The sequence below is a fragment of the Macrosteles quadrilineatus genome, unplaced genomic scaffold, assembly GCF_028750875.1.
Source record: "Macrosteles quadrilineatus isolate MER2022 unplaced genomic scaffold, UCM_ALF_1.0 Scaffold_6__1_contigs__length_79288215, whole genome shotgun sequence".
NCBI classification, from domain to species: Eukaryota; Metazoa; Arthropoda; class Insecta; order Hemiptera; family Cicadellidae; genus Macrosteles; species Macrosteles quadrilineatus.
This window is the reverse complement of record NW_026542599.1, coordinates 38,316,816-38,331,676: the sequence shown is the minus strand read 5'-3', so window position 1 is coordinate 38,331,676 and position 14,861 is coordinate 38,316,816. Positions and strand designations below refer to the sequence as shown.

General features: G+C 35.1%; 1 protein-coding gene across 2 annotated transcripts; it reads right to left on the bottom strand.

The window, feature by feature from the left end:
* Positions 1 to 1,167: 1,167 nt before the first annotated feature.
* Positions 1,168 to 14,324, bottom strand: LOC128997675 (farnesyl pyrophosphate synthase-like). 2 transcript variants are annotated; one of them, XM_054423322.1, is made up of 8 exons: positions 14,190 to 14,324; positions 8,905 to 9,073; positions 7,937 to 8,077; positions 7,216 to 7,416; positions 5,692 to 5,847; positions 5,145 to 5,222; positions 3,397 to 3,534; positions 1,168 to 2,476 (listed from the first exon to the last, which is right to left on the bottom strand). In XM_054423322.1, the coding sequence occupies exons 1-8, from the start codon at positions 14,282 to 14,284 to the stop codon at positions 2,282 to 2,284; spliced, it is 1,173 nt and encodes a 390-aa protein (XP_054279297.1). In that variant the 5' UTR covers positions 14,285 to 14,324; the 3' UTR covers positions 1,168 to 2,281. The 2 variants fall into 2 exon arrangements, with proteins under 2 accessions (XP_054279297.1, XP_054279296.1); XM_054423321.1 differs by lacking the exon at positions 14,190 to 14,324 and adding an exon at positions 10,680 to 10,809.
* Positions 14,325 to 14,861: the final 537 nt, after the last annotated feature.

Here is a 14,861-nt window from a genome sequence, read left to right as displayed (position 1 = left end):
AAAAAATGTGTGTGATTTCTCTTTCCTTTTTTACATGTAATCATGATGATGAGGTTAGGGGGTATACCAGGTTATTATTTTTGTCGGAAATAATTTTATTACTACCATAATGGCCACAAATAATTCAAGAGGGTGACATTGAAGAATTTTAGTACATTTCACGCATTACAGTTAGAGGGGCTATGAACGTTGAAAGAGAGCCTTAGATTTAAAACGATTAAAACTAGAACTCTACAAATATTTTGAGAATAATCTACTTAACTTTGTTACAATTCTAGATTGATTTTGACAAACGACCACTTTTTATTGCGCTTTCAAGAAAGGAGAAGCTCGAAATACTTTAAAAACTTCATATTTGAGTTGTTTTATCTCTGGATAACTGACCGAACTATACGAGGTATAAAATTACCTGAGTACTGCCAGAGTGATCCTGTATGATCCTAATGGATTACACGTTTCTATGACTTAAGTCCTCATCTTCAGATCTTGTACAAGAAAATTTATTACACTGTCACTTCGAACAGGTCATCAAAAGTTTAAATAAGAAACACAGACACATACTATATACAAACGTAGACATTTACAATACAAAAACGAATAGGCCTACCGACAAAACCTTATAATGTCCAACTGCGTGCACAAGTTGCAGGTGAAGGTCAGGACTGCGATGCAGAAGATGGTCGGGTGTTCGAAGTACCTCTTGGCTCCTTGTTCATCAGCTGTTCTTGGTTCTTTATTACAGTATCGTAAAAAGCGTTAGACTGGAAATTGATTTTGTCGCTTAATAATGTGTTAGGTTAAATTTTTGTTGTTTTATAAATGTTGACTTCCTCTAGAGCGTCCATAACGTTGCCTTTATTGCAGAAATGTAGTGGGGTTAGTTTTGTGTTGAAATCACTGTAATTATGGTTTTCATTTACAAGATGTGCAGCAAAATTGCACGTTAGATGATTAATTGCTTTAGGCAAATGTTCTTTGAACCTTGTTTAAAATGCCCTGCCTGTTTGACGAGTCCTTGTTTGAAACGCATAATCAATAATCATACAGGATCACTCTGACAGTACTCAGGTAATTTTATACCTTTTATAGTACCTCTCAAAGAGAACAAGTCACTTAGCACTTAGCAGTTTCAAATAAGGAATGCTTTGGTCAATAAAACTCTTTGAAAACAGTAAATTCACTTTTTTATAACAAGTACTACATTGTAGTAACAAAACAACTAAACACAATGAATCACATGTTCTTTGTACAAAGTAAATATTGTATAAATTATCTTAAGGTATAATTTTTTTCCACATGGCATGATTTTGATCCTCTTACAGTTCACCTTTCCATTTCATTTTCATCAAAGGATAGAATTGTGATTTTTTAAAAATAATAATGTGGGGGGTTCGTTATATCGAGAGAAAGACGCAGTTAATTTGTTAAGTAGCGGTTAACACGTTCGCTGCTGACCGCTAGATGCCGGGACGGCGCCAGGAGCTGAACTAATGCTCGCCTGTTATACTGGATGGCAATGTTCTGCAATAAAACTGGCTTTGGACATAGTACTAAGTGATTGATAGATAGCAGCACTACCCAGGTTGCAGTCGGTAAAGTAGTATCGCTATCTATCAGGAAAGATGTGGGACAAAGCCCTGTTCTAAACGACCCTGGTGGTGATTTTGGGAAACTATATTTTTTATTGTTAGAAAAGTTCGTCCCCATAAGCTGCAAAGAAATATAGGACGCTCGTGACGAGCTTGCTGATCCATGGAAACGTTAAACAACAATGAACGGTGACGTTCCGGAACGTTCCTAACTCCTGGCACCGTGGCCCGGCTTACGTTCCAGAACGTCCGTAGCAGCGAACGTGTTAAATTGGCCATGCAGAGGTTCTGACAATGATATAGGCCTATTTGTTATATTGAGGTGTCTTATTTTAGCCAGGAACGTCACAAATTTGTTAAATCAAGGTTGTTGATATGATTTGTTTGCCATTTAGAGTTAAAGTACATAAAGTAAAGAGTTTAAGAGAGAGTAAGAGGTAAGAGTTTGTAGACACATGATTGTGTCTTATGGATAGTTATAGTGGATTAAAAAAATTGTTATACGAGGTCTGTAATGTCAAGGTTAGACTGTTAAACGTTTTGGCGCAAGAGCCTACATCCTAAGATGTAAAGATGGAACAAAAAAAAATGTTTAAATATTATTTTGACAACGGTTTTTTGTTAATTTCCTCCTAATTGGATTAGGTTGATTATCGAGACTCTACTGTAATGGTTACAGTCAATGTAGGAGTTCAATGTCCTGTCATGGTTTTAAGGAATCTGAAGAACAGTTGGTGAGGAAGGCCCCTTGAGATCTGTTGGATTTGTGTGCAAATCAGTTCTAGACTGTGCTCTTCAAACATCTTATAAGTGTGGGGGATGCCGATCTCTTCGTAAACTTCTTTCACCTTCATAACTTTCTCTTCATCTTTCTGGCCGTAATTTTCCTAGAAAAACAAATATTTCTGTATCGGGAATAAAGATATCCAATTAATAGTAGTCGTAAGACACTTTGTTTTTAGAATGATTTCAATAAATTAAAATAGTCACACAAATGCGGCCCCATATAATTTAATTGTGGTTAAACTACAAATTGTGTTAAGATGGTATTGCTAGTGTTTTAGCAATTAACTCTTTACAACAAAAAGGAATGTGCTAAATCAGATTTAACCACTGTGATTAAGCATTGGTTCCAATATAAAAACAGATTTCAGTTGTTTGTGTGCATATTTTAAATCAAACCTTATTGTAAAAGATTGGGTCAATTTGAGTTAGCAACATCAACATTTTCTCAGCCTTTTGCAGCACAAAAAATATTAAGTCAAATTTAAATAGATGTATCTGACATCAACACATACTGATAGCCGCAGGGAAACAAGACACAAAATAACTCAAAACCCCATTTGTTATTTCTGTTAGGCCTAAGCTATGGACCAAACTTTATTTTAATCGTGTGAAATAGGCATTCCTAACCGGATTAATCTAAGAACAATCTTTTAGGGAGCATCGTTCTAGTGGTAGAGTGCAGGGATTTGGTTCCCAAAGACCTGAGGTTCAATCCTCAGTTAACTACAATCACTAATGGAATTATTAATCATGTCATAATTATTTATTATCAATTGAGATGGGATACCACAATGCCACCATCTTCTAGGCCTAGCTGTAGCTGTGTTTTACACATTTAATGCGTAATACAAATCAGGGTATTATTATACCCTATTGCCAGTAAGGCTGGCTAATGCCAGCTTCCTAGGTGTGAAGGTAAAAGCCCAATTTTTTAATGAAAGGCTCAAAGTATTCTTACCATCCAGCCTAAAAAAGTCCTCATTATTTTAAAAATCAAGATCTTCCATCGAGTGATACTCACGATAAGCACTTGTCTCTGGGCAGGTGATGCCCTCTGTAGTGCCACAACTATCAGCCAGGTACAACGTCCGTCTTCTATATCATGTCCCGGGGTGGCATGGTCCCAGCGTCCACCCCCGTAGCAATTGAAGAAGTCACACTGCAACAACAATTAATTGTTTTATCACCAGCAATCAGTCTACAGATATTCACAAAAATTACTATTATCTGTAACATTCAATATACAAACGTTACAGACTGTAACGTTTGTATATTGAATGAATATATTTTGAGTTGGGATTATTCAGTAAGAATAGCAGGCTTACCTGGATTGGAAAGAATCCAATTAGGAACATGAAACACACACACAAAATTTAGAACGTTTCTCTGGCACTGGCATCATTTTCAATTAAGGAATGGATGAGGTTAAGAGGGTTTTTTTTTTTTGGGGGGGGGGAGTTCTTTTGTCCTAAGACAAAAACGAGCCTGATGGGATTATTTTTCACATTACTTCAGGCTAGACCTAGGGGTTTTGGGATTATCACTTAGATAAAATCCATTGGTGATTTGGTGGGATTTATTTTAAACCCAGGACCTCAGGGACCTGAGACGCTCTAACCACTAGACCAGCTCGCTCCTGAGTTTAAAAGGGTTAGTTGGACTCTTTTCCATTCAGGAAAGTCTGCTATCCTCACAAAAAAGTCTTTTGTTACATCCTTATGTATTGAATTGAATACTATAATAGTATGATGGATCAGCCAAAGCCAATTATTCGTTCCAACAGAACATGGTTGAATTGGTCACATAGGGCCCCCACACAGTGTGCTCCTTTCAAAGTTCTTTTTTCTACCTAGGTTTTTTTACTGAGTTATTTTATGGGACATACATTATTTAGTCTACTTTAAGTTGTCCATTCAGTTACGCTTAAAATATAAATTCAACAGAAACCAGCAATTTACATCAGTGCACTCTTGTCAGTTGCACAATCCAACTACATTCATTTTTATCCTAGAACTGTCTACAACTTTAATATAGGAATGGAAAGTCTAGTTTTGTTCGCAGCCAAAGCAATCACCTAACCCACAGACATTATCGGTGTGTTCAAATTACTCTCTCTTTGGTGAATCGGTAGCGTCAAGGACTTTGGGCCGAAAGTAGCGATGTCTTGAGTTTGGATCCTGGTCACTGCCACAAACATTTTATCAGTACAGTTTACTCTCGTACTGTACCGGCTCACCCCTTTGCTGGATATGTTCCACGTACGGGCAAATAGTCTTTGTAGACGGGCAATGCAAGGTTAAAAGAGGCCGCCAACCTCTTTAAAAATTTTTTTTATTTAAGCCCCAAAATCCTTTATTTAGAACTTTGAATATCTTTGTAGCATAACTCGACCAAAAGGGTAAAAACTGCCACAGTTGAAATCTTGGAGACAAGCTTTTGGACTACTTCACTGGGTTGTTCAGTTTATCCTATAGGAGTAAGGACTAGTAGGACAGTTTATCCTGTAAGGACAGTTTAAGCCTACTCACATCAAAACTTTCTTAATCTACAATCTATGATAGTGTCTGCTGGTTAAGAGTTTTCTAACTTTCTTTGCTCTTCCTAATTCCTGGACTTCCAATACAATCATAATTGTAAAAACAACCCGATCAGGAGTCTAATTTTTTTATTTCATGACTAACCGTCATTGTTTTTGGAAAAGTTAAAAATAAAACTATTTTGAAGAATGTGTAAGGGTCAGTCAGAACATTTTCCTTTATTTTCACTTACTTGGGCTTGGTAGAAATTCCCCATTTCTAACTGGATTGTTCTCGCTTGCCTGTGAACTTCTGAGTCCCTGATTCCAGCCTGAAAAATAAATAAGTTGCAATATGAAAATGACGAATAAAATCAATAGTCTTAGAAGCATTTAAATCTATGGAGGATGTTAAATTGGACCTGTATATTTGTACATTTACTGATCTGCCTGAGTATTTGTTGAGCAACTATATTAGAATCCCTCTTTCTCCTAATCTAAATTCAAACATAATCCCCAAACCATCAGAAATTAATACAAAGGTGTATTAACTGCTATCCACATAACAAGAAAGATTTCCTTTTCCCAATTTAAATCTTTATTGGTTGAAAATGTGTTCAGTAACAGTGAAAAATTCTAGTTTTTGTGTATGTTAAGTTTTTTGTGCCAGAACGGACTTCTCTATTCAAGTAAGCATGCTATCCTAACAAAAATCCTGGTTTGTTAATCAATGACTAAAAATTCCCTCAATAACCCGTCAGACATAATCTCACCATTTATGCAATAATGTGCTATCCTCACCATGTATAATGCCAGTGACACGGGCAGTTTGAATGAGTGATAGGCATTCCTATACTTGGATACAGTGTTGTAAGTGGTCATGTCAAACCTACTTAGCGTCGGGTCTCCTCTGGTTTCCATGTCCAATATCTTCCCAAGCATTGCCTTCTCACCAACCTGTTGGATCAAACACATCAATAGATTTGAATTTGTAGTTAGTTTTTGTATTTTTTAATTTTATTTGTGTTTGGATTACTGTGGATAATGGTGTGTTAAAACACTTTCCATTTGTGATATAGCTATTTTTCATAGACTTAATCTGTATTATCATTTTGAGTACAGTTGGAGCCTACTATTTTTTCCTACAGTCACTCGACAAAGTGGGTTTTCTTGCACTGATTGTAGGCCTAGTACATAAAGCTGCTAATTGCTGGATTTACTTACTTTTGCCGCACACTTTACTTTGTCGCACAGTTTTTTTTGCCACTCACCAGTATTCCTCCAACAAAACAACACAATACAGTGTGCTTTTATTATGCAAGTCGTGTACACTTGAAAATAAGTTGGCAACACTTAAAGATATTATGGCTACGATCAGCTGGTACAGCGTTTCCCATTTCGTTCAATGTTTGGACTTAACCTAACCTAAAAACGTGTTGTACAGTGTTTGAAAGACTAATTATTTATATGATTTATATAGTAACTGTAGGAAGAATATAATGTGTAACACGACAAAGTGCCACTTTGCCCACTAGTTACACAAATAACTATTCCAACATTTCTTTCTTTTTCATGTATTCTAATCATTTAAATTATTAATCTTATGTTTATACTTAAATTAAACTTATTTAGATATCTTGCAAAAAAATTATTTTCCCTCAGCAATGAAAGAAGATCTATCAAAATAAAAACACGTTTATCAAAGTTCAATGAGTATATCAAGGTCTTGTTTTCAAAATATGTATTTGCTATGTTTTCCTCGTTTGATTTTTTTTTAAACCTAAGGGGAAATTATTATGAATTAAATAATAAGCTGTCCTATGATCATGGTACAAAAATAAAACCTCAGCACTTAATAATCACCTATTTAATTGAAAAGTTTAATAAAATTATACATTAAAACTTAAATGCTAATCTAACTTAAAACCCTTATTCAATGTTGAGCTGAAAACAATAAAAAATAAAAAAAATGATTCTCTTCAACTCCTGAAGGTTGCCGATTCAATCCCAAGGGAAATAGATTCTGGAGCCAAAAGTCATTTGAAATAGGGGTTGAATTAGTGATGCTATACTCACACTGTTATAAATAAAATAAATTCCGGTCTTTGTGCGATTAGAAAAATGCCAAAACTATGCAGTATTGAAGTTTTAAAAATGATTTATTTTTCCCATATATCTTATGGCATGTGTATATGAACTTAATAACTAAAGTTTTCCTTACAAAACGTAAAAAATGTCAATGGTGTAGAAATACCAAATAAATAAACCACATCTTTCTTTCAAATACAATGCAGGATAAAAAGTTTCTCAAACGAAAACACTTACTGTGTGAAATAGCTCGAGAGCATCAATGTAGTAGTCCTTCTTGCGAAAGTGTTTCTTAAGTAGTTTGTAGATGCTGTAGTCCAACAGTCTGGCGGCTCCGTCGGGAGCTTGGCGGGGATTTTGAAGATACCAGCAAGGCTTTCCCCGCCTCTCACGGGCCTGGTCTATCAGGTCCTGAGTTAGGACTAGGCTGGTGTGCAACTGAAGATAAGGAATGTGGAACACAATGTTAGTAATTGACACATTTGAGTGGTAGGGAAACAGGACTGCTAGACCGGAAGTAACATCAGCTGAGATTAAAGTTGAACTCAAATAAAACCAAACCTCGACAGCTGGCAAGCCATATAGTAAAAGCACGGTCTTTTGAGAGACTATTTAATTTAGTGAATCGGAGTTAGGCTACCACTAGCAGATTTCAGGTCAACGGAAGTCAAATAAGGGCTTGGACCGTTCCCATACAATAAACATTGGAAAAATTGTTTGATGATATTGGAGCCATCTCGCCCACCACCACATCCCACCTTCAAAAATTTGTCTCTTCAATCTACTTTTTTAAGTAGTTCTATACTAGGACGAAATATCAGTATTATGTTTCAACCTTTTATTGAGTATCTATCAGTCCCTGGACTCAAATTTTCTTAGACAAGCTAGCTGAATTATATCCCTTTTTGAAAAAGTTCGTAATAGGTGATAAGTTATTCCCTGACTAAAAGTCACTCACCAGTTCCAAACACCATCCCATCACTTGTGCCAGTTTCGTGTTGGATGCTATATTGTCCTCAGGTGCTGCTAAGATATGATAAGACTGTACTACGGCTAGGCCTCGACTAAGACTGCCTCCACGCATGTTGTATTGTAGAACCTGTAACAATAGAGACTTGTAATTAAATTTTGGATTAATTTGATGAAAAAGGAATGATTCAAAGTCTTGTTGATCTCAATATTTTTGTTTGCACTCCAAAAGTGACGTTTGGGGGTTACATGTTTATTTACTTGACTACTGCATGAGAAAATACATAAAGCTATTGGACAATTCACTATTACTTCATGGTGGAAAGAAAACATACCATCTTGTCAAAAAGTAATTTCATAATGTTTGTAGGAACAAAAGAATCAATACGAACCAGTAAAAACAAATTAATTGAAATTTTGAAACAACAATCTTTGCAGGAAAAATCTATAAATATTCGTCTATACCTTAAAATCCAGACATAATTTGTTTACTTATATCATTTTTAAGCATCAGACAAAGGTGGATATGAAGTTCAATCAATAGAATTACTCACTGCACTCCTTAATACTTTAATCCATCAACATCCAGCATTGACTGAAGAAAAACCATATGGACATCTATTTTGAGTTGTAAGGTTTTTTTTCCTAGGACGCTAGGCACGAGCCTGGGATTGTTTTTCACATTACTTCAGGCTAGACCTAGGGGTTGCGGCATTATCACTTAGATAAAATCCATTGGTGACTTGGTGGGGATCGTACCCGGGACCTCAGGGACTGAAGTCCCGCGCTCTAACCACTCCACCATAGCTCGCTTCCCAACAAGTGAGTTGTAAGGTAGAAACAAAACATTTCTAAATATTAATAACAAACAAGAGGTATATGCATGAAAATGTATAAATGCAATCGTATTACTTTCTACATCTCATAGCACAACGATATTGCTATTCATTAATTTACCTTCTTGAACCATTGGTTGGCAGCCTCCGTGTCAGCATATCGTTCTCTCATCTCAGTAAGGGCTCTCTCGATGTCCGGGTAGGCAGCCTGGAACTCCGCAAGATCTGCCGAATATTGTGAGTCTGTCTGATAATCATCTTTGGCAAGGATTACAGAAGCTGCGGTGTCTCTGAATAACAAAAATAGTTTGTGATGTCTCACGCTGATAAGATGAAAGACTGATTCATCTAGGGCGTTTTTGAATCAAAGTGATAAGCTTGCATTAGGCAGGCACACTGGAGTGTGTATTTTAAGGGAAAGTTAATAAATGAGTGTTCAACTCAAGTTGTCATCTTGCTCAGTTAATAAATGAGCAAGATGACAACTTTGTTACTCACTAAGATCAGCTGGTCTAACCTTTATATATTTAAGTCCAATGATCGTTTGAAAATCGAGCCACAAAATTATTAACGCACCAAGTACAAACATATTTAATGTTTCTGGTTGGAAATCGGTTTTTTTTTTTTTGGCAGCTGTTTGGTGTTAAGCTGGACATAGTTTTGAATGATCAAACAGCTGGACACAGTTTTGAATGATCAAAAAGCTTCTGAATTTTCTCAGGATTGAATAGACAATCTGATCAGTGAGAAACACTTAAGGAAAAGCGCGATTTGACATTGACTGTGGCAAAAACAGGAATGTGAGTTTTGTTTTGGGATACGTTCAAGGGGTGTTCAGAGGGGTTCTTCTGTTCACCATTGTCTTGGTAGATTATTTGTGGAGAGAGAAATCAAAATACAAATACCAGAATAAAAAAATGTGATCTGAAGTAAACATTTCCTGGAAGAGTAACAGAATAAGAGAAATGAAGAGTAAATATAATACATTGACGACCACGGCGTAGATACGCTTCCAGTGGGATATTAACAAGTATCAAGTATACTAGAGACAATAGAAAATTAATATTCTTGATTTACAAATTTGTTTAGAATAGTATAGTATCATGGAATTATAGCTGCGACAATAGATTTGCAAGGTGTATACATTTTCTAAGTAGAATTAAAACTACACTAATTAAGAGGAATTGTAAAGTTAAAAGGTTAACTTGACCAATTTAATTTAAAGAGCTTGTTCTAAACTAGGCAAACTAATTAAAGGCAGGAATTATCAGTAAATAATGAGGGTTTAATTAACAACACATACATTTTAGTGATATTAATTATAAAGGAACTAAAAGTGTTGGATGGTTGAGTTTAATTGATTTTGCAACAGAAGTTTATAAAAAAACTTTTTAAAGTCAATATTTTAAAACCACTTTGTTTTGAATATATAAGGAAAAAATACGAAGTTGCATTTATTACAATTCTCTGGTTGACATTATTGATTTAATGTACTCTGCTATGCAATTAAACTCATAAATAACTTGCTAATTAAAGTAATCAATCAGTAAATATCCTTGAGTTTTAATTGCTTTCCAAAACCAGATGTGATTAACTTAAAAAAACAGTTGTTAATATCACCAACAGAAGTCAAAGGGCAAGATAGCAGAATAACAACAAGTGCATTTCAAAAATAAAGAACAGCTGATTAAAACCTTGTTCTACTATTGAATTGCGTTGAGATTATACTTGAACTTTAGCTGAATCCATCTATTTTTAAATTCACCGAGTGCAAACATATTTAATGTCTGGTTGGAAATTTATAGTTTTATGTAAAATTAAAATAAAACTTGACTCCTAATACTACTCAATTACCCAGCTTTGTAAAAGTATGTTTTGACACTAAAAAGCACCTACCTATACAAACATGGAGTAAAACGATAACACAAATGAGCCTCCCTCACATTCCAAACTTGACGCAAAGCTCTAGTAAACATAGGTAGATTCATTGTGAACCAAAGGGTCATTATACGCAAATCATGTTCATCAAAACCTTAACTCACTATGTTGTGTTTCTGAGTTCAAACAACATCTAACATTATCACTCAAGTACAGATAAGTAACTGGTAGACACACATATTTACTACTCCAGGTGAAGTGGACTTATCTTCTGCGTGAGCGTCTAATATCTGGGTTCATTCAACTATCTAGATCGGTGAGCTTCCGATAACACCCACTATTGCGGCTTATTGTACCCTTAATCCGTTGATCGCTCATTGTTATCAGGTTGTGATAAAGGGGCGGAATTTATGACAACAGGAAGTACCGCAGTGTTTGAGGATGTGAGTGTGGTACAATTTTATTTTATGAAATCCAGAATAAAACCTTTGACTATTAATATAACTCCATGTAAAATTTGTAGCCAGACTTTTTATCAAAATCGTTGTAGTTGATGTGAGCACCGTCAGATTCCGCTGACCTAAATTACTAAATTCTGTCGAATACACAAGCTTTTTACCAAGTAGAAGTTAAACTTAAGGAATGTCTTATGGTGAGCTGTAGCAACTGTTATGACCCATCAACGTGGTCAATAACAAAAAATAAGGTGTAAATTAGCATTTCAGACACTAGCGCATTCTATGACTGGCTCACACAACTGCTTACTTTTTTAATGACAAATTGGCAACAGCTGGTCCTCATAAATGGGATGTCTACTTCAGTACCCAATAGTCAATGATAAAACTTTGACAATCAAAAGGTTTCTAGTCTAGTTACAAGAAAAGTCAATATAGCTTTCTATTGGGTTGAAAAGGGGCCCAGGTAAACAATGTTTCATTAATAAAAATAAACTAGTGAACCTGTGCGGTTCAATGCCCCGCAAAAACACATGAATTTAGAAAACAAATTCATCGTGTTATATATTGACTCAACGTCGAAAATTAAATACAGTAATAATAAAATCTTAGAAGGGAAGCAGTCCAGCCATTTTCTAGCTGTATGCATATTATATTTAGTAAATTAATAAGTGTTCATGTTCAAGTATGTTATAGGGTAGTTATTTTTTTAAAGATTAAAAAAACACATTTAACAAAACATTTTATCATATCAAATCAATAGGCCTATGTAGCATAGTTTGAGGGTCATAAAATGCTGCTTGGAGAAAACACTTTTAAAAATAAACACTAAAAAACAATATTTTTTTCACAAAAGCATTTCTATGAATACTACGATTTTAGTCTTAAAGTTACCTTCAGGAATATTACCCTGGTCAGAATTTTCCGTAATGAATATGCGCGTATCCTATTAAAAGATGTAGCCTTACTTAAAACAACATATATATAGTTAGTTGCTCATGACTGAAATTGGTCTGGCTAAGAAGAGTGTTGCTCTTTAATTAAAGTGCTTGTGCTGCAAATGCCAAAGATAACAGAAATTAGCATCTTTCCATTTTAAAAGGCAAGTTTGTTTCAGACGGGCAAATTTTTATCCTCGAAATCAAAATATGTTCCTACTCACTTGTTCCAGTTAGGACTTTACATTCTACTTTACATTGTTGTTAACCGTTCTGATCACATGCAGCCTTGTGCCATTAATGAGGCCCTTTTTGATAACTCAGTTCGATTTTCTAGATGGGTGACTCCGCCTTCGACTGTTTTCGACGACCCACTCTTCTTCCCCTTGGCATACTGACAATTAATTACCTAACTTGTAAAGTTCATGTAGTAATTCATTAATACTGTTAGTTTATACAGAAAATGAGATAAAAGTTACTTGGCTTGGTGCTTTCATAACTGCAAACTCAAAATACACCCACAAGTAAAAGATAATCAAGTTATTGGTAAAAAAAACTATGTTTATGTAAAAAACATTCACATGAAGTAGATGATTTGTTTGATTTCTCGATCAGCTGTTTTGTTTCTAATGAATTAAGAATGTCAAAGATTTGTGATTTTAAATACATAAATTACTAGCTGTACCCGCGGGCTTCGCCCCGTTTAACTTCATAAGTATTCGCATGGCTCATTCACGTCCTGGTTGAAGTTCGTTCGCTACGCTCACTCACCTTTAGGTTGAAGCTCGTTCGCTGCGCTCACTTGCCTTCAGGTTAGCTCGTTCGCTACGCTAACTCGCCTCCAGGTTGAAGTTTGTTCGCTATGCTCACTCATCTTTTGGTTGGAAATTAGCTGTTGTCATATATTTAAAAAAAATTAATAGTGCTGCACCCTGTTGGTAATCCTTTTAACTTTTATTCTATTGAACATCATAGAACAGAACCAACTTGTTTAATTGAAACAGCTGTTAAGATTCATTAATTCCTTTTAAATATGAAAAATCATAAGATTAACATGGGGGACTACAGAGCCACTGGGGCAGAGCCCGAAAGGGTTTTTGAGATAAGAATATGCTTTAATGTTAATCGGGAATGTGAGCTATCATCATGCCAAATTTCAGCCCAATCCGTCCAGTAGTTTATGCGTGATTGAGCAACACACACACAAACACACACACAAACATACACACAAACATACACACAAACTCACAAACTTTCAGATTTATAATATTAGTAAGATAAGATTATAGTAAAGTTTTCTAAATCATGGTAACTTAGTCACAACTGAATTTTACTATTCCCAGCATTAAAATAAAGTAGTTAGATACATTATTAGTAAACTTTAAGGTACTTAATCCTTGATTGAAATGTATTATACATTAATAGTCAAAATACACAGCAATTATTATGTAGTAGGGCCCCAGGCATCACTCTCTAATTATTTCCCTAAAAAGAAAGTTTCCTGCACAACTTCACGTTACGCTCTTTCCAATGACACCAAAAACATGTCAATCGGTTCAGTAGTTTCGGAGGAGTAATTGTCACAAAAAAACGTGCTTGCGTATTAAATAAGTATAGATGATCCTGAGCAGAGAAACAGCTGATCTTAGTCAGTAATGCTACCCAGATCATCTCCCTCCTTTCTACACTCATCTTAAATGAAAAGTAGGTGGTGTTGCTGTTTCAAGTAATAATGATGAAAACCCCCTGACTGTCAGGAATTTTGTTTGGATGGAAGGAGTTCTTGAAGAAAAAAATAGATTTATCATTCTGTATCGCTCTCTATTTATCTAGTAAGAGAAAAGTTAATTGCATAAACTAAAGTAGAAGCAGAGTGAATTAGCTCACCTTCAAATCTGAATTTTACTGGTTCGATTTTAGTTCACAGTAGCCAATTGTCATTGGTATAAGTGCTTTCTAAAAAAGTCAAAGTTAGATAACAAGACCAGGGTTTTGAATTGTAAAAAAAACATCGTAGTAGCATTCGAAAACACTTGTACCATAGCAAAAGGTTTGATTCTCTATATCAGAAACTTTTGACACTAAATTACATTTGTTTTAAAGCTATTGTACTAAATAGATTATAATATTGTTACCTGAGGCGTGGCTTTTGTAGGTAAGAACTGGAGAATGAACGGTTTTTATGACTTTTGACCACTGATTGCACTGAACGCCACACTGTTAGCCTCATGGCTACTCACTGACCAGAGCAGTTATGTCAATCACTCCTGTCTTATCATTCAAGGTCACCCTCTTCTCCTCTGGCTAGATAACTTTATAAACAATCTTTGAATAATATTTTTATTGAGGTATCGAGAAGTCAATGGAGTAAATAACGTGTTAATAATTAGAATAATTTGTCAAAGTTGCCTAAGAATTGATGGTTTTAGTGACTTGTTAACGTTGTCAAAAATGTCTGGGGTTGTATAAGCGACAATTTGCATTTCATAAAAAAATTTAACGAATAATGTATTTAAATCCCTTGAAAATGCTCAATGAATATTTACTGCCTTCTGTGACCTTTTTATAGGTCCTGTAAAATTTCAACTAGGTCATTAAAAATTAAAAAAATTAATACCAAACAAAAAAATAATTTTATTTCTATTTAATGTGCATTGATATACAGTTTTAGTGTTTGGATACAACAAACCACTGATCTCCGGAATGGGCACACGGAAGGGACTAAGGCTAAAGGTGTAGTGACGTCATATCTCTAGTGGCTAATGTCTACTCTTGAGGCAACACGATTACCGTAACGAAACGATGAG